At 38.3% G+C, this 18,882-nt stretch overlaps 1 protein-coding gene across 1 annotated transcript; it reads left to right on the forward strand.

Annotated features, from left to right (window-relative positions):
* Positions 1-5,489: 5,489 nt before the first annotated feature.
* LOC139687557 (betaine--homocysteine S-methyltransferase 1-like) lies at positions 5,490-18,882 on the forward strand. The gene is made up of 9 exons (XM_071584767.1): positions 5,490-5,606; positions 8,546-8,675; positions 9,919-10,037; positions 11,871-12,062; positions 14,661-14,820; positions 15,332-15,502; positions 16,246-16,360; positions 16,755-16,868; positions 18,390-18,882. Exons 1-9 carry the CDS (start codon positions 5,595-5,597, stop codon positions 18,577-18,579), a joined length of 1,203 nt encoding a protein of 400 aa, XP_071440868.1. The 5' UTR covers positions 5,490-5,594; the 3' UTR covers positions 18,580-18,882.

Genomic DNA, 18,882 nt, shown 5'->3' on the forward strand with positions numbered 1-18,882 from the left:
GGCCTCACCTATCACACGAGAAAATGGACTTAACCTTATTGGCTTCGTAATCTAAAATTTTTTTTCCAACCAAATATCATAAAACTCTAGATTGTGGCGGAGAAGCTTTTGATTTAGTTATAGTTCGATTTTTTATTATTCCATATTTTAAACCGTTCCATCAGAAAACTCGAAAGACTGAAACGCGTCTCTGAGTCAGTTACGCATCTTTTAAAAACACGGTAAATCCAAAAATCAATCAATTTATCCAATGCCACGCTTTAGGACTAATTTCATCAGGAAATAAAACATCTTATTTTCATTGTAGTCGGATGATGCTAAAATTAAAATCTTTGATTAGTATATCCATCATCCTGGAAAGTAAAAGGTAGAGAGATTTTTTGTAGGTTAATCCAATAAGAAAGCTTCATCCACGACTTATGTATCTACCACTTTAAGAATTTATTATGGAAGCATGAACAAATATTGTGGCGAACATGTGCGTACAAATAATGAGCATCAGGTCATGAAAAAGTGTTGTTTTGAATTTCATCCCAAAAGCTATATCTCACATCCCTCCCTTGCGTCTGTGTGGTATGTTGCGGGCATTTTTTTCGAATGCCCTGAAATAGCTTCTATTCCAGTGTGTGATGTGTGGACCATAGTTCGAGCATCCCTCATCTCTTTCGTCACATATAGCGTGTAGATTGCCATGGAAGTCCCTCTGAGCGATCTCGTAAATGCTCCTTGCTGGTCGTGCGACTCGAGAGCACCCTAGAAGAGAGACGTCAAACTTACGCCAAATATGAACTCGATATATGATATCAAATTGTCGTTCAATTACTTTGAATTGATGGCGGTTGAAAACATCAACTATAGAGCGTCGATTTAAACATTTTTAGGAGCATTAATGGAAAGGTCACCTCGATTGGCAAACGAATTCTTATCTAACGGAAAGATAGCATTATAAAACATGAAAAAAAACTGTCACACATAAGTCAGCGTCATATGCGAGAAAAACAAAATCTAGTTTCATCCCAAAAATGTCCCCCCTCTTCATCATCAATATTGCGATCAATCAGTAGATTGATTTGTTAGAATTCCCAGTTCCCTGTTCCCAGTCAATCTCGCCGTTCGTTCCTAGCCTTGCACCGACGTCTTTCATCACCTTCTTCACGTAATTCATCTTTGGTCTTCATCTGTGTAATGGCTGCCCTTAATGATTCCTTCACTTAGGTTTTCGGCCGGCAATCGTACCTCAGGTTATGTTTTATTAGTTTTCCTCTTCTTCCTTCTCAATTAGTGCCCTCAAAAAGAATCTCTCTTCATTTACTCTTCTAACTACCTCTTGAATTTTTACCATATCCATTTTATTTTTGCCATTTTTCGGTGGCAACACATTTCCATCGATTCCAGCATTGCTCTCTCTACTCTCCCTCTAATCCATGGCTCATATTCATTGAAAAATAAGCTTCCTATATAAGTTTTAAAAAGTGTTTCCTTTTCCTCTGGGCTCGTACTATCAGCCGTTTGAGTTTTCATCCATGGTAATATTTTCAGTGGTCTTATTAATGATTAAGAAATTCACTCTCGTCGTAATGCCTGCCTCAATCTCCTACGTGGCAAAATGCCATGAGTATGGTTATTATGGAGTGAAATTTTTACTGAATCGGTACTTATTGCTTATCAAGGCAATCATCACATAGTGCCATGATTTCGCTGTTGCGTTTCGCAGAAAATACTAGCTTTAATCAGTAAATCTCTTAGTACTTCTTTGCCATTTTTTGCCAGTAGAAATAATTATGAATCCCCTCACATCGAAAAAAAGAATATCTATAAAAATAGTTATTACACAGACATAGATTGCTTTGTACTATGGTTCATGCAGGTCGTGGATGTTTCAATTCAGACGGTGTCTTGCAGAATACATTAGTTCAATTTTATATTTCTCCTCACATATTTCATACAAACTTAAAGCCCTATCAGATAAGGTTCCGCGAAAATCAATTCTACTGCTAAATAAATTGATTGGCAAGCCACCAATGGAACTAAAAGCTAAAGTTCGAGGTCGTACCTCAACAGAGGATATCTTAATTCAAATGTGGGCAAGGCGAACATATGTAACTGAAGTTAGAGAGATGCTTGAGAGAGGCATTAGAAAGAGGGCTTTCAAGCACATAAGTGAATAATAACTTTATAGTAGTCGTAGTTTTTATGAGAGGCGACCGACAGCTAAGGTCATCTGCGCCATTAGGGATGGATGGAAAGGAAGGTTGGAGAGACCCGGCGTCGGCATTAGCCTACTTTGGTCGAAAGGTGCCTAGGGGTCCACAGTTCAACGTCCCTTCCGACGGACGTCGTACTCACTCTAAGTGCTCTCCACAAAGCACCTCAAGTAGGGATCGGGATACCCCTGGAAAATATTTGTCGTCTCTAGGATTTGAACCTGGGCCCTCTTAGTGGAAAGCATGTACGTTAGCCACCGCACCAACCCGATCCCCTATAACTTCATGTTTGGTGTAAACATCAACGAAGGTTTATGTATACGAATAGTTTGGAAGTATTTCTTTCTAATGCACGATTTCAATAATTAAACAGAGAAATAGATAACAACAGACAAAAATTATCATTGAAATTTTAATGAAGCCGTTCGGTTGCTCGGTCATCTTTAAATGTGAGGTCTAATAAATGAATAGGATACGTTACATGATTAAGTTTCAAGGATATCATCTCGAGCCATTGTACTTCCCTACATAACGACTGTAAGGAAAGGTGTGACGAAATTAAATATTGATACCAAGGGCGTAGGAAGGGTAATACTTCGAAGAAGTGTTGTACACCAGAAACTGAATTAAGGGAAGGAAGTAAAGCAGTTTGATCACGGCGAAAAATATCGTAGGATTTTCTGGAGATAGCCAGCATGAAACCTACTTGGCCAAATTTGTCTAATAAATTTTTCCGATAAATTGAAGACCAGGCAAACCGATTAGATTGAACTTCGATGAAGTCGGGCGATATTCTATCGGGGGAAAAGAAATGACGGCTTGCAGGTTTGATCGAATCTGTCAGCGACGGTTTTAGATGCACACAAATCCCGCCAGCAGACGCAAGGACGTGCGACGGGGGGTATTATGGCACCAGCCTTACATACAGACACATTAGTATATACACTCAATTGAATATATCTAAGCTCATAAATAAAAGCACTAGTGCATATACACATATTCATTTCCAGAAACATCATGTAATAATTAGCGTATTTGACTGAATCATTACATTTTATTCTTTAAGTTGTATTTGGGTTTGATTTTGATGTGATTGTAAAACGTGCCAGAGGAGATCGAGTATTTTAATCTATCTGTATCGTTATCCATCTCTCTTATTTTATATCGGTGTTCGAATCTACCAATACACTTTGGAGCCAAACCAATTCCCACGGTTTTACAATGTGAAGAGCAGATGTAGAATGTTAACTAGCAAGAAATGAGAATTATATAAATCATGAGAGTATGAACCTGGTTCAGCAGGCGTTACAATGTGATGAAATTAATTGGCGATAAATAAAAAAAGCATCATGAACTTTGAAACAAATCGAAAATTTTATTTACCCTAACAGTTTAAGCTACAATTTTAAATTCTTTATCTACATGGTACCCTAAAAGTCATGTCTAGGGGGGTAATTTACAACCAAGTGTTATAGCGTAAAAAGTTAAGTTTGTCGTAATTGATAGTTAGCAATGAATAAATAAAATAATATTAACTACATTTACATGAACTAGGGCATGTAGGCGTGAAATCTCTATGCATGTGATACGAGTTGCTGGTAACGAGAGGGATGGTAAAATAATGATTGTATCCAACTATCAAAATGAAATTTTTGAAAGTCATTGATAAGTTGAGCGGAAATTCGGTCCTAACGCGGTCTCAACGTCGAAGCACCCATTGGAGAATCTCGGGTGGGAATGAAAATTAGTCATCCTCTCAGTTCATCAATCATTCTGCGTTGAAAAATCATGAAGTTGACTTTTCCAGCGAGCATAACGCCCCGCCTAAATTGGAAAGTTCCAACCTTTTCGAAGGGCTGTCAGTCTTTCCAAACCTTCTCAGAGATTTTTGCATTTCAGATTAAATAATGGATCGTGTATCTCGGGGTTTAAGTGAAAAACAAATATGTTGAGAACTGTAAAGAGACGACTTAACGTGCCGCATTTTGTTACTGAACGATCTGTGAGTGAGATCTAGATAGTTGAGAGATGTTCGTCTTTCTAATACAACGTTGAGTAATTTATTTTTGACAAGTTAATTTCCGCTAAATGCTATTATTTTTGTTGAGAAATTTCATTATGGTACTATTTTGCTATTTTTTTAGCTATTTTTTTATTTATTAAATCATTAGCTTAATCACCTCTCCAAAGAACATAATGACACTAATATTCCATGATTAACTTTCTGCTGGAATTACATTTTTTGGTTCGTTGCTTTTTAAAATATATAAGAGCTTTAATATCTTTTCATCCTGAACTGAACTCTTTTGTGGTATAAATGTGTCGTAATTCCACTTAACACATCAGACACTTCCTCGAGGTCACGTCTGAGTTTCATTATTTTATTTTATTCCAAGAAATTACGGAGCAAAATTACTCTCACCATCGTCTCACCCTTAACCCGACTTTTCACGATTGCCACGAGCATTTTCGCATGGTTTCATTACCAATTGAGGTCGAAGTTGCCGAAATTCCAAGAACAGCATCAACACAATCCGCGGAAAGATCTCTCTTATTAATTGTCTCGTCGTTCATTTGATCCCGATTGTGCATGGTCTTCGCGCACAGTCACCCCACATGCAGCCGATCCCAGAGCCTATCCCCCTGAAGTCGACGTCGCGTTGGCAAATCGCCTCCACGTCACCGAAGAGTTCGCCTCGACGTGCCGGCCATTAAACAGCCGCATTCCCGTTTCGCTCCCTCTATTTCCCTCTCCTCCAAACCCTGGGAGCCTGTGACGAGCGCCGCGCCGATCGCGTCAACACACTAAAGGGCACAAGTCGGACTTCTCAACCCCGCGGGGCCAAACAAATCGGCCCCTCGGAGCGACCTTGAGCCCGCCCAATCAGATCCCGCCCTCGGAGAGGGGGCCGCTCCGACGAGAATCTCGTCGCCTTGCACCGCGGCAGAGGGTGAAGAAGGAGGGGATGGAGAGTCAAGTCTCTCACTTAGTCCCCCGCGCCGCGGCCGACCCGGGCCACCGCCTGAGGCACACCACGCAGAGCGATTGGTGCGAAGGGTCAATGGAGGTGACTCTGAGAGAGATGATAGCTTTCAAGGGGCTCTCTGGGGGAGTTGGTAACGGGGAGGAGGTGGAATGACGCGGACGGGCGCGGGGAGGATGATGGGAGAGGGAGGGTGAAGGATGAGCGGATCGTCAGGGGAGGGTGACGTTCTCAATCCCCTACAACCGTCCCCACGCCCCCATCATCCCGCCCCTTCCTCTGGGGATAGGGGGATAAGGTCGGGCTCGGAATCGGTCCAGTCTCCCCACTGCCTTGGTTCCGACAACCTCCAGAAGCCGCCTGCACCCTGATTCCGACCAAGAGGAGAAGGAAGGCCTCAGACGAGATGCCGAAAAAGGTAAATATCGTAATATGGGTGTTCATTTTGCCATGATTTCATTATAGTTTAGTGCCGAAGAGGAGTTAATATGACGCTCCATATTGTGGGTGCCAACAAGCGGATGTACGCGATTTTAACACTGGATCTGAGGTTTTTTTTACTATCAAGTTTCTTATTATACCGAACTTCTTGAAATTTCTAGACATTGTATGATAAAATACCTCAAAAAGAAAATAGGCTTCGTTAATGATCGTTCATCTAACACAGAAATTTCCCTTAATAGGTTTTATAGCAAATCTTTGGTAGTCATTGAGTGATTTCATTTCCCTGGCTGCATACAATCTATGAATATTATTTTCAAGTTTTAGGAAGCGTTTCCAGATATGATACATTTGGTTTACTGAGAATAATACATGCTCATATGTGCAGTGAATGGTTCTCCGAACTGGAGAATCAAATCAAGAAATTTATGTCAGATATTAAACCATAGACGAGACCAGGTATTTAATAAGTTAACGCCATAACGCCTTGACTTACTTGTATTTAACTATAATTCTGTAACCCTTTTTATTTAACTTCATTGTTAGAATGCTAGCCGATTTCGGTTGAGCAGTATGGTACCATTAAATGTTTATGTAAGAAATCATCTAGAAGGGAACTCTAAACTGAAACAGATGTGTGATGAAATCACTCATCGTTAGCAAAACGACAACCGCTAACATTATTATCGTTGTAGGCAAAACGCGGTGAGCATTGTAAATCTTAATTAAGGAAGCCCAGGTTTTCATAATTTGACTCCGTCCCCCGCGGTTTTCGTGATATGATATCTTGGACATCTCGAATTTCTCGCAAAACGACTCGAGCCTTTCTCCGAGTAAGAAGCTAACATCTGCATCTACACAATACCCTGCAAGCCACCGTAAGGACGTGTGGCGGGGGGTATTATGGCACCAACCATTAATGCAGAAATATTAGAATATACATTCTACATGCCTACACTCCTACATCATGCAATAGTTGGTGTGTTTGACTGAATCACTTAAATTATAGCCTTAAGGTTAATATATTCGGGCTCTTGTGGTCAATTCTTTATCAATTGTTCTGTGCCTTCCTTAAAGCCTAAATATTGCCTGTTTTCTTTGATAATCAAGAGGCTCCCAATCTAATCCCTCCAACATATCCGTCTCGCTTGCTCTCTTGTTGTAGCATTTTTAGCAGACCTTTTCTCTGAACCTTCGCTAACTCTTTAATTAGCGTTTTCTTCCATGGATCCCCGGTACTTTCCGCGTATTCCAAATGTGGCCTAACTAAAACGGATTAATTCTCCCCCTCTTAGTTTTTCTTCACATTTTCCTGAGACTCGTCTATGAAACTTAGCTTCTTTAAGCCTGATCCCGTATACTCTTTTAATGTGTGCCCCCGCATTCCCGGAGGATGCAGAATGCATTCCTTCGATGAGTTATTCCAAGGGAGGACCCTATTAAGAAGCGACCCTTTATTGTGGGATTTTCTTAGCCAACCTGGAACGCTTCGTAAACCCTTTGCGACGCTTTCATGGCATTCCTCGTCCATCGCGTCCATTCCGTTCTTCGGTTTTTGTTAACGCTCGTAGGCAGACCTAGAGTATAGGGTATGCAAGCGAGTCGAGAGTCGAATCTCTCCGAGGAAGGAGGGTGGGAGGGAGGGGAGTGTGAGCAAGGGTCGCGGTTGGTTCTTCCCATGAATCTCCCCATCTCTCTCTTCCTAACCGAGTTTCGGAAGGGGCTGCATCTTCAAGGTCAAAGGGCGCATCCACAACGCGCTCGAAAGGAGGGTAGTAGAAAGGGTGTAGGAGCGTTTTCCGATGGTCACGATAGCCAACGGAACGAGGTTTTCTCTCCTACTGATATATTAAATTGATTCATTGTAAACGAGTAAAAAATCTCAATTCAATTCACCGTCCTTAATCCAATGCTGGTATGTTTAAAAAAGCTTCCAGCAGACAGTGCAGCTCGAATTGGGCCGCGGTTGCTCACCCTAAGCTTATTGAATACCCTTTACTCTTTTGAGTGTTTTAGCGCTGCAAATTAATATTTCGAATCACAATGCTTCGAGAGTAAATCCTGGAACCATTGCTGCCGGGCGTAGGCTGCGGTTCAATGCCTGGGTATATCAGCGAGTGGAATTCGAGAAAAAAATGTCATAAAATAAAAGCATTCTTCGGGTCCATTTTCAAAGGAGTATTGTTGAGGAGGTGGATTTGGGTCTTTGGACGTAACCTACCTCAACAAATCCACCGCATCTTTTTTCTCTTTCCTCCAAAATTCCGTGAGGAGTCAAGGTTGCATGACAATTATTTGTCCTTGAAGAATCTATAACAGGAAATCATTTATGCTCACGGACCAAAAAATAATAACTTAGCAATTCCACGAGAAGTAAACTTTAAATATGGCGGGTGGAAAGTGTTTGCTTCTAATGGAACCCCTGAAACTTTCATAGCATTACATCAGTCATACCAAAGGTCTATTTTGATAATATTCATCGCTTTTGAGAAGAAGTGAATCCCTAGAAGAGTGCCATACCCTGAATTATTTCGACATCTTGAGCCGCCGGGACCAGACGCTCCAAAAATGTGTTCCGTTGTTCCAGGTAAACGAATTGTTTCATGTTTGTGCGAACAGTCCTTAAATTGAAGGCGCCAAGTATTTACACGGGCATTGTTGAACAATTTATTACAACTAGCTAATTTGTATCCGGACCGTTGTACCTTATACTAGCTTTGCCTTTTAAATCAAAATCTCTGGAAATATATAGACGATTGTAAAAGGAAGCTGGGGAATATATCGTTTCATGTAATGGAGCAATTAGCGATAATATTATCTATAAGGTTGGGCCATGTGAAAATGAACCATGATATTATTTGTATGCCACAATACGAATACAAAAGAAATAGATCCTGGTATCAATTTACAACACAGGGAATCTTGGAGCGTCTCCGAGACGGTGTGGTCATCGGTGACGGTGGATTCGTGTTCCAACTGGAAAAGAGAGGGTACGTGAAAGCTGGACCATGGACTCCGGAGGCAACGTGTGAGAATCCAGAAGCAGGTTAGTTATTTCGATCCTCTCCGGAAGAATCCCCTGAATGGTAATTCTGGTTTGCTCAGCACGTTAAGCGCAAGGTCTGGAGTTTGAACGGGGTAGGGCTCGCTTGGCGTTGTCCCTGACATACAGCAAATGAAAATTTTGTTTTGAATTAGGTTCATTTTCTGTAATCTGGTCCATTGTACGCTTTCCCTGCTTTCTCTGTGTGACTCTCTTTTCAGTACGCTCCTGATAGTGACTCATCTGTGAAATCAAGGATATCTTCATCAATTATTGTCTTGCGGGGGGACCTCGATTTTAGTTCATTCGAAATTGAATCGGATATTAAGCATTGTCGAAAATGACCATTTGCGTAGTTGGTGGTTAATTTTACAAGAAAGAAACTTGCTTTGCGAAAGCGAAAACCCCTTTCCAAGGCCATCGATAATACTATAACCGAGTTTCATCGAGGTGAAATTAGCGATTTTTATTAGTGCCCAACTAAAAAAATTATGAAGTTCTTGTGTCTATCTCTAGACCTGGAATTGTTTATCTTTCCGTCAATCCTTGTGTTGTGGAATATAATTATATCGAAGCGTGCGATTCAAAGAATTGGAGAAGCTTGATATTTCAGCATTAATATAAGCTTAAATATAGAGTTGCCGCTCATAATAATTACACTTAAAAATGAAGTGTTGAGTGATCTGCAAAGATGAAATGAAATGAAGTATCTCTGGTTGTGTTTTATAAATGACCGTGAATAATTAGTGCTTTCCACTGGTGTTCTATCAAGCGGGAACCTAAGATAGATAATCTTTCACCATCCCCAGTTTATTGCCCACTTAGCCCTAGCGTTTCTCATTCAATTTAAGTGGATATTTTTTTTTAAGATAATGATTGAAAAATATTGAAGATTCATACTATATTCTGGGAAAAATGCTAAATATTGGAATGAATAAGCAATAATTCAAAACTACTCTCGTTTTCCTCCCATTCACCTTTCAGAAACATGGAGAAAAAATACAGCTTCATTGCCTCTTGGTACCCAGGAAGCGTCCGCTGATAACAACGGTCATTAAAGTTATCTTTGTTCCGAAAAGGTGACTCCCATGGGTATTCGTCAAAGAAGGCAAGGATTTCGCAAGGGATTGGAGTTTCCTGGATGGATAATACCCAATTTATCTATTTTAGCTTTCCAGTAATGATGGCCGTTTTAGGGTTTATGAAAATTTCTCCATTGTTAATAGGCAATAACCTTCTTCCACAGTGAGGCAATTACATCGAGAATTTCTTCGTGCCGGAGCTGACGTCATGCAGGCGCTAACATTCTACGCCAGTGACACAAAACTTGACAACAGAGGCAATAAAGCAGGTCAAATGTTTACGGTAAGTTACACAGATAAGAAAAGGGCGTTGGAGATAGCATAAATATGATTTAAAATGGAGTTTATGCTTAATCTTAGCTGTGGAAAATTGATAAAGAATCTGTATCTAGAAATGGAAAAGTGACTGTTCTTCCTTATTGATATTTTTGACAGTAAATGTTGGAGAGGAAGCCTCCCACCTAACCAACAACTCATTGTTTTTATATTTTCTTAAACTTAGTTCTATGATAGCTTCAGAACAGTAGCTTTATGAAAGACAATGCTCAGAAAAAGTTAAATAAACAACACTTCGCGGAAGCCTCGCTGACTCTTTCGCCTGATGTTTTAGTGTGTAATATAATAGTTTCATTATTCGAATCAATTGCAGCATGATTTTGCAATTCTGCAAACTTGTATACATATCTATTAGCCCTTTTCATAATCATTCTGTTAACATATTTCCGAGATACTCTAAAAAAATAAAACTGATGGAATGTCAAGAAATTTCTTTTAATTCGCTGAAAATTAATACTATCTTGAAACATGTTTCCTGTGTCGTTGCTATTTTCTCAGTCATCGCCATTCTCCGCAGTAGAGCCTGGAAATTTCTAAGGAAGGGTATAGTTTTTCAATGTGCCATTTCATGTTAAAATGTATGTTCAATCCCGTAAATGTGTAAAATCCCGTAAACGTGTTATCTCGTGCGGGTTGCACATGTTACGCCACTGTCATCGGAAGTCTTTAAAAATCAACTACTTCTTAATGATAGGCACATGTGGTTTCAGTCTCCCTTCTAATGGTATGCCGCGTTCTAAGGGACGTTTTTTAATTTGCACAGGTGTAATTTTTTTTAGAAATCTAGCTGCAAATTTGGTTAGTAAAGACAAAGACGAGAAGGAGGGTATAATTCTCATGGAAAAATTATCTTCATGGGAATTACGCGACAACTATACCAAGGGATGAGAGCCAGAAAATATACCTACAGTTGTGCGTTTTCACAGACTCTACTGGTAAAAAAAGCACTGAAAATATGCAAATGCGTAACTCAAAAGTAAAAAAAAGTTTCACATTTTGGACGTCCAACGACCTGAATCCCCTTCCTCAAATTGATCCGATTTTAAGGACCCCTTCCCCCATATGACCAGCGGACGTTTGTTATGGACGTTCCTCAAAAAGTGCGCGTAAACGATGGAATGTAAGGACAAAGGGTTCCATTTGCAGAATGATGACTTGCTGGTGTGGAAGATGAATCTATCAGATCGAAATTTGGCCAAACCATACTCTCATCTCGGTAATTTCCGGTTATTTTCCCACGGAGAATCAATACTTATTTACACTTTCAAGAGAGTTTTCCTGTTCATTGATCTGTAAACAGAAATTCATTAGCCCAATTGAATATCAACAAAAGCTCGGATTTTGCCTTAGTAAAAAGCAGATTTTTCTTCACAATTACTAAACTATAGATTCAAAGTTGGAGCTATGTTCGGTATCCTACCATTTAACTGTTGTTTGAAATGGTAATGCTTGCTTGTTTAATTTGAACTTGACGGACTTGCTGTTAACTAAAATGTTTCTAATATGCAGAGATTTCATCTAACTTTCGTGGTGCTCCTTAATTATGAATGTTAATAAAGGCGATAAAGTAGTTCAATGCCACCTGTTGAACCAGAAGTCAACCATTATCCATAACTTCAACTTAATCCTCGATCATTAATTTGATTGATTGCAGTGCAATGTATGAACTAAACAACAGTGTGACGTTTAGCTTATGGTTGTGCCAAAGCGAAAATAACGAGCTGCTTGCGGCAATCCATGGGCGTTTCTTGTCTTACACCCTAATGCCTTCCTCATGAAGGGGAAGGCCATCAACGAGGCAGCCTGTAGGCTGGCTAAGGAGGTTGCAGCTGAAGGGGACGCTTTAGTCGCTGGAGGTCTCAGCCAAACACCCACTTATCTGAGTGCTAAGGGAAAGAAAGAGGTGCAGGCAGACTTCCAGAAGCAGGTGAAGGTGTTCCTGGACAATAGCCTCGACTTTTTGATCTGCGAGGTAAGGATATTATCTGGATTAATAACTCACTCACCACGATTCATTTCTTTCATTCGTCTGTCAGCCTGAAAAGATTGGTCGATTGCAACTCTGCGTTATTCCCTATGTATTGCTGGCTCTCCTGTGCACCTCAGATGGTGTTCTGGCTCACGACCACCTCTACTTGGTCTACAAATTTTCCCCTTTCATTTTACCCATTACCCATTTTTACTCCTTACCCATTTTTACCCCTTCCCTTCTGTTTTACCATTCCATTCCTTCCTATTATACCATCATTTTCCTTTGATTGTGTGCATTAATTTGCGGTTGTCACAGGTCAAGTTTTAGGCACTATTTATTAGTAACTGTCTGTTACTTCGGATCTAGATTTAATAACTACCCTAATATACTCCCAGATCCAGGTATTATAACTACCTTCTTGTTAATTCTGATTGTAAATATCTTAATGGACTTTATTAAATTTGAAGGAAAAAGTCCTTTTTGGGCAGCAATTGATATAGGGTATATTTATATGTCTGATGCACATACTTCCACTGAGGGTGCTGACACACACATGCACATGCATTCTAATCTTTGTAAAACTGTTGTTTAAATTACTATTCATTTTTGACAGCAGATTTACAAAGCTAAATACAAATTAACGGCCAACTTAATAAATCTAATGAATACATGGGCACATCAGGTTATATACTATCCAAATGAAGTTTGCAAAACAGCCTTTATGATGTGAAGCATTCATACCACTTTACTTGCTATATTTAGCAAGTCAAGTGGTTTGAATATTTATTTGTTGATGGCAGGTTACTTTAAGTTTTCCCATACATTGAGTTTTGCTTTCCTCTTGACCCCCTAGTTTGGACAGTTATTGCTCTTAAGGGTACTATACTTAAATTTCACCACCAATCATACATATAGTTCTAACTAGATGCAGTGCACATCTTGTAAAAATATGACTTTTATAATGGCAGAAATTAATCCCAATCCAAGGGCAGTTGGCTTTGCCATCAGACACTCAAGAAGGATCAAGTTTTTAACGATCTTTTTCCATTTTCCAGTCTTCTTAAATTATGGTAAAAAAAGTAAAAATTCTGTAAAGAAAGCCAAAAATTGACAGCCATTGGTTTCCTAAACTACGAGGGTCATCCGGAAAGTAGTACCCGTTCGTGCCGCATGAAGTGCTGACAACGCGAGTAGCCGCTGGACGAGGTCAGATAGCTTCAGTGGCTTGTCTGCCTTCTCTGAGCCAAGTTGCGTGACGCTAGCATTGCCTGTGTTGTTTCTGTGATTGTTTACAATGTTTAAAAAAATTGAGAACGCCGCCAGTTGTGAAGTGAGGGCAGTGATTAAATTCCTCAATGCAAGAAACGTTCGCCCATGTGATATTCATCGCCAATTAAAGGAGGTGTATGGAGACAATGTAATGGACGAGTCGTCTGTTCGGCGGTGGTGTCGTAACTTCAACATGGGGAGGGGGAACACACACGACGATGAGCGTTCGGGGAGACCGTCTGTCATTACAGACCAACTGGTGAGCTCAGTTGACGAATTCGTGAGGAACGATCGGCGCGTCACAATTGATGACATCTGTGAGCATTTTCCCAATGTTTCTCGAACAATTGTTCATGAAATTGTTAAACACCATCTGCATTATGCAAAAATTTGTGCAAGATGGGTCCCTCGCGTATCTCAATGAGCTGGCGGCGAAGGACTATGCAGCAGGAATACAGAAACTTGTCACACGTTATGACAAATGCCTTAATTTGCTTGGAGATTATGTTGAGAAGTAGTTTAAAGTATCCTCTTTCAAATAAAATTTTTTATGTTTGTTAATATTTACTTTTGTGTCTTTATTTCACGAACGGGTACTACTTTCCGGATGACCCTCGTATGAAGAAAAAAGTAAAATGACTGACAAAAATAAAACTTTAGACTAATATTTATCATATATTTGTTAGCTTAGCAAATATTTACTGTTGATATTTTCTCAAAGTTAACTTACTTCCAATCCCCTCTCACAATCAAAAATCTATCTATCCTGTATATACATATGGTTTTTATTTTAATATGGCTGAGGCACTAATGATTCTATGAACAGCCCTGTATTAAAAATTCAGAGAGTAAAGATACTTTTCTTACTAATTTTTCCACAAAAAATGGAGAGGGGAGCTATATTAAGGAAAATCATATTTTTGGTACTTAAGGGAAAAAGACAGTGTACGAAATTAGTACCTACTATTATCTTTCTCTACCTCATATAAAGAAATTAGGGAAAATATATGAATTATGTGGGTCGTGGTAGTCCAGGGGTAGAGTGTTGGACCACTGACCAGGTTCAATTCCTGGGCCGACCTCTCTGGACACCTGCAGCTCCACCCAAGCTATGTGATTTTTTGGGTACCAGATCTTCCTGGGAAACCATAACTGGCACAGGGAAAGGAACTGGCCCCCCTACCCTGATGTGTGAATTTCACGAGCCGCATAGGGCTTAGAACTGGGTGAACTCTACCATCACCTACCACACCGACCTTCGGGTTGATTACTGTGTTTGTGGTTTTTTTATGTGAATTTAAAATATTTCTACCTTCACTTCACCAACAGTACTTTGAACATGTAGAGGAAATTGAGTGGGCCATTGAGGTCTGCAAAGCCACTGGTAAGCCAGTTGCCGCAACAATGTGCATCGGACCACAGGGAGATATGCATGGCATTTCTGCTGGTGACTGCGCAGTCAGGATGGCCAAGGCTGGTGCTGATATTGGTGAGTGAACCAGCCAAAATGATAGACTGAGCTCCAATAAAAAACTAAATTACTCTTTTGTTATATTTATATCATGTTAAATTTTAACATTTTGAGCCAGTTAAGGAAATTCATCAGCAGGGCTCCTCAGTAAATATAAATACCTTCTATGAGGCTACTCTCTTATTTCCTCTCTACCAAAATTGCAATTTATAATTTTAATCTGATACTGATTGCATGTTCTATCAGTAATTTTAAATTTATATCCCAACTTCTTACTATGTCTTCAATTGAAAAGCAAACATTGCATTATTTATGTACATATAGTGTATGGGATATTGAGTCAAACTAAAGGTTTAGCTACTTATGGTACAAACCTACCGTAAGCCCAGTTCAGAAAAATGCAACAACAAAAAACAACTTCCTTACCCTTGGTTGTATTTGAAATATTCTCTTATTATTATCAGGTGAATATGAAATATGCTGATCATCAGAATAATTGATTTTTCAAAATAATTTTTATTGAATGCAGTGGGGGTCAATTGCCACTTTGATCCATTCATCTCCCTGGAAACGGTTCGACTCATGAAAGAGGGTCTCGAAAAAGCTGGTCTAAAGGCATATCTAATGGCACAGCCGTTAGCATACCACACTCCAGATGCCGGAAAGCAAGGATTTATTGACCTTCCTGAGTTTCCATTTGGTAAGTATAAATAATTTAAACCAGCTGTTTCAACAGTCATAGCATATACTGAATTTATATTATATATATATATATATATATATATATATATATATATATATATATATATATATATATATATATATATATATATATATATATATATATATATATATATATATTTGTAGGAAAGCCTATATAATAATTAATGCTTTTGATACATATTAGCTACTATGTTCCCTAAACTTTGTTCCAGAGCTTTAGTACACTAGTTGCAAATTAATTGTATAAGTAGTTCATAGCATCTTTTCCATATTTCATTAATGCTACTCTTTTAATGCTTACACATGTTTAATGGCCTAACAAAACATCAGCAACCATATCTAATGGAAATGATAAAGGTGAATTCAGTATAAATAGATTCCATCATTAAATTTCTTCCTTTGTGATGTAACAAAATCTTATTCCAAAACTTAGTAATTGTTTGCAAAATTTAATGAGCAGTTGTGTCATTCTCAACTTATATCTCTGATTACATAGCTGGCCTCAGTGGCGGAGGGGTAATGTCCTGGCCTACCAACTTAGAGGTCGCGGGTTTGATTTCTGCCTAGGTGGGTTTTCCTCCAACTAGGGTTTGGGTGTTTGTAATTGCCTTTAATGTAATATGTAGGGGTTAGGTGGAAGAAGGGACTGTAAAGTCTTAATCTCGCCCTAATGAAGTCATTAAATAAATGAATAAAGTTGCATACTTTGCTAATTTACAGCTCTTGAGCCACGCATTTGCAGCCGGTGGGATATCCAAAAGTTTGCCAGGGAAGCCTACGATCTTGGTGTTCGTTACATTGGAGGTTGCTGTGGATTTGAGCCTTACCACATACGGTAATAAATTACATATGAAAATAATGAAAGAAGGGCCAGTTGCATTGTATTAACTGCCCTCAACCATCTCATTTACATTATAAAATAGAGCAAAATTATTTGTAGGAGATAATAGTTGTGTTTAATTTATTTTTAATACTTAATTACAAATTTCAAACAAGTCAGTAAAATTTTTGTGCTTTAGTTATATGGATAATTAAAAGTCAAAATTATTTGTTTTATTTATTTCACTGTGGTTACAGGAGTTAATTATTTTGTGGCCAGCGATTGCTCATGATAGTTATTTCCTGCAAAAGTAATAATAATATAAAAGGTACCCCATACAATAAATAAATGAATTAGAGAGCTTCATTTATGTTGTATTTACAAAGACATGTTCATCTTTGAAACCTAGTGCTGTTTCTGAGGAGCTAATCAAGGAACGTGGAAAGGCAGCTGCAGGTACAGAGAAGCATGACTTGTGGGGAGGTGGACTGGTGATGCATACCAAGCCATGGGTTAGAGCAAGGTAAGCTGGAACATCTGTTTCCTTAAAAATTAGGATATGACTGGTAATTGGTAAATTGAGAAATAATAACAGGAAAAATCCATTGCAACACTATGTCCATAATATCTATTTTTTATTTCAAATGCCTGAACTTTTAGAACTCTGACGTTCATCCCATTAAATTCTGAGATTTCCACTGATAATTATTACCCAACAATTGGAAAAATGGCTCACTTGTTGAAAATATGAACCAAATATTTTGAAAATCCAACTTAAAAAACCATACAGATACTCAGGTAGTCTCAGGATATAATATTTACCATTGCTGAAAAAGTAGTATTAAATATTTAACAGTATTTTTTTACTTCAAGTTTGCCAAATTAGACTAAAAAGGATGCTAATTATTTTGTAATGAGATTCTCTAGATGAATATTACCAAAGCTTCCCTACTGAATTAGAAAAAAAATTAAGACCAGTAAATAATAAAAAGGCACTTGATTAGTCACAAGGGGGCTAGTTCTACTTCATGTCATTGTTATTATTGCATAATTTGTTAGGATATTGTCTTGTTGAAGTTTTTAGCTATTGATAGCATAAATTTTCATTACAGCAAGTAATAGAAGCATGAGCTTAGAGGCAATAGATCTCCATATAAAATCTTCAAGTATCAACAATCCCATTAACAGCGACACATAGGAACCATCTGTTCTATGTAATGTTGGTTCCTTCCTTTCATGGCTTTTTTTATCATCTCAAAGTCCTGCTCAAAGTGAATAACTGCTTCAGTGATTATTTATTGCCTAATCCTTATCCACTCATTGAAACATTAATGTCATTCGTCTTTTCTTTTGATTTACTTCAAGTAAAAAATATGCAAAAAATTAACCCATTATTTCATTCTGCCATTGCCAGTGACTATGTTGCTGTTTACCATATATTTATGCTAATAATTAATGGATAATAATCCAAAAATATTTAATTTTCAGTTTGAGGTTTTTCATATTTTTCTTATGCTTCATCTGAGGAAATTTATCATTTTACATTTTAAACCACAACTTTACTGCAAAATTATTTTCAATACTAGGAGTGCATGTACTCTTGAGACTCTCATATTCTAGTGTTTGTAATGATGCACATATAACTTATCCATAAGGCATGGCTATGATACCTCTGCTGCAATTATAATTTTTGTTGAGCTAAATTTTAACAAATAAAATTTTGCAAGCACTGAGTCCTCAGTCCTTTTTGAATTGAAGTTCAAGCTCAGGTCTAAGTAAAACAGTGGTTTTGTGGAGAGCTAATTTTGATTTGATGCCCCTGGAAATTGTCATGTGATTTTTATAAATTTGCCTTTTGTGAAAAATTTTCAGACAGTAACCTGGCATAAAATGTGGGATGGATAGTATTTATTTTTCATTTAGAATGACTAGTCAAATGAAAACTTAAAATAAATTTCAAGTCAAAGAGATATTTTAAAGATTGATGTCAAAGTGATAGAAAATTATAATGTGATATTAATTTCATTTCCTCTCTTCACCACAGGGCTAAGAGAGAATTTTGGGAGAACATCAAACCAGCATCTGGCCGTCCTTACTGCCCCTCAATGGCACACCCTGATGATTGGGGAGTGACTGCGGGAAGCAAGGTGTTGATGCAGCAAAGTGAAGCAACAACGGAAAAAGAAATAAAAGAGCTGGAGAGCCATGCTGCTAAGAGCAAGAGCCGCAAGTGAACAAAGCACACAAAGTGAAAGTTGTGGAGGAAAGCGCAAATGGAGCAATTCAATATTGAGAATACCTCCATAAATTATGTTCTTCTGATTCATGTAGTGCAGAAAAAGGATGATGATTATTTGTCAAACTTGAATTTCTTTTCAATTATGTATTAAATGTCTATGTGAAAAAAATGTTAACCTAGTATTAAAAGTAAGTTTCTTGGAATAACCCTGTTGGTAACTTAGCTTACCTCAGATTTTTCTTCTTGTATTTTTGACAATCACAACTGCCAAATAAAAAGTGATGGTATGTATGTCAAA

This window comes from Hetaerina americana, unplaced genomic scaffold (assembly GCF_022747635.1).
Source record: "Hetaerina americana unplaced genomic scaffold, ioHetAmer1.1.p SCAF_2, whole genome shotgun sequence".
Taxonomy (NCBI): domain Eukaryota; kingdom Metazoa; phylum Arthropoda; class Insecta; order Odonata; family Calopterygidae; genus Hetaerina; species Hetaerina americana.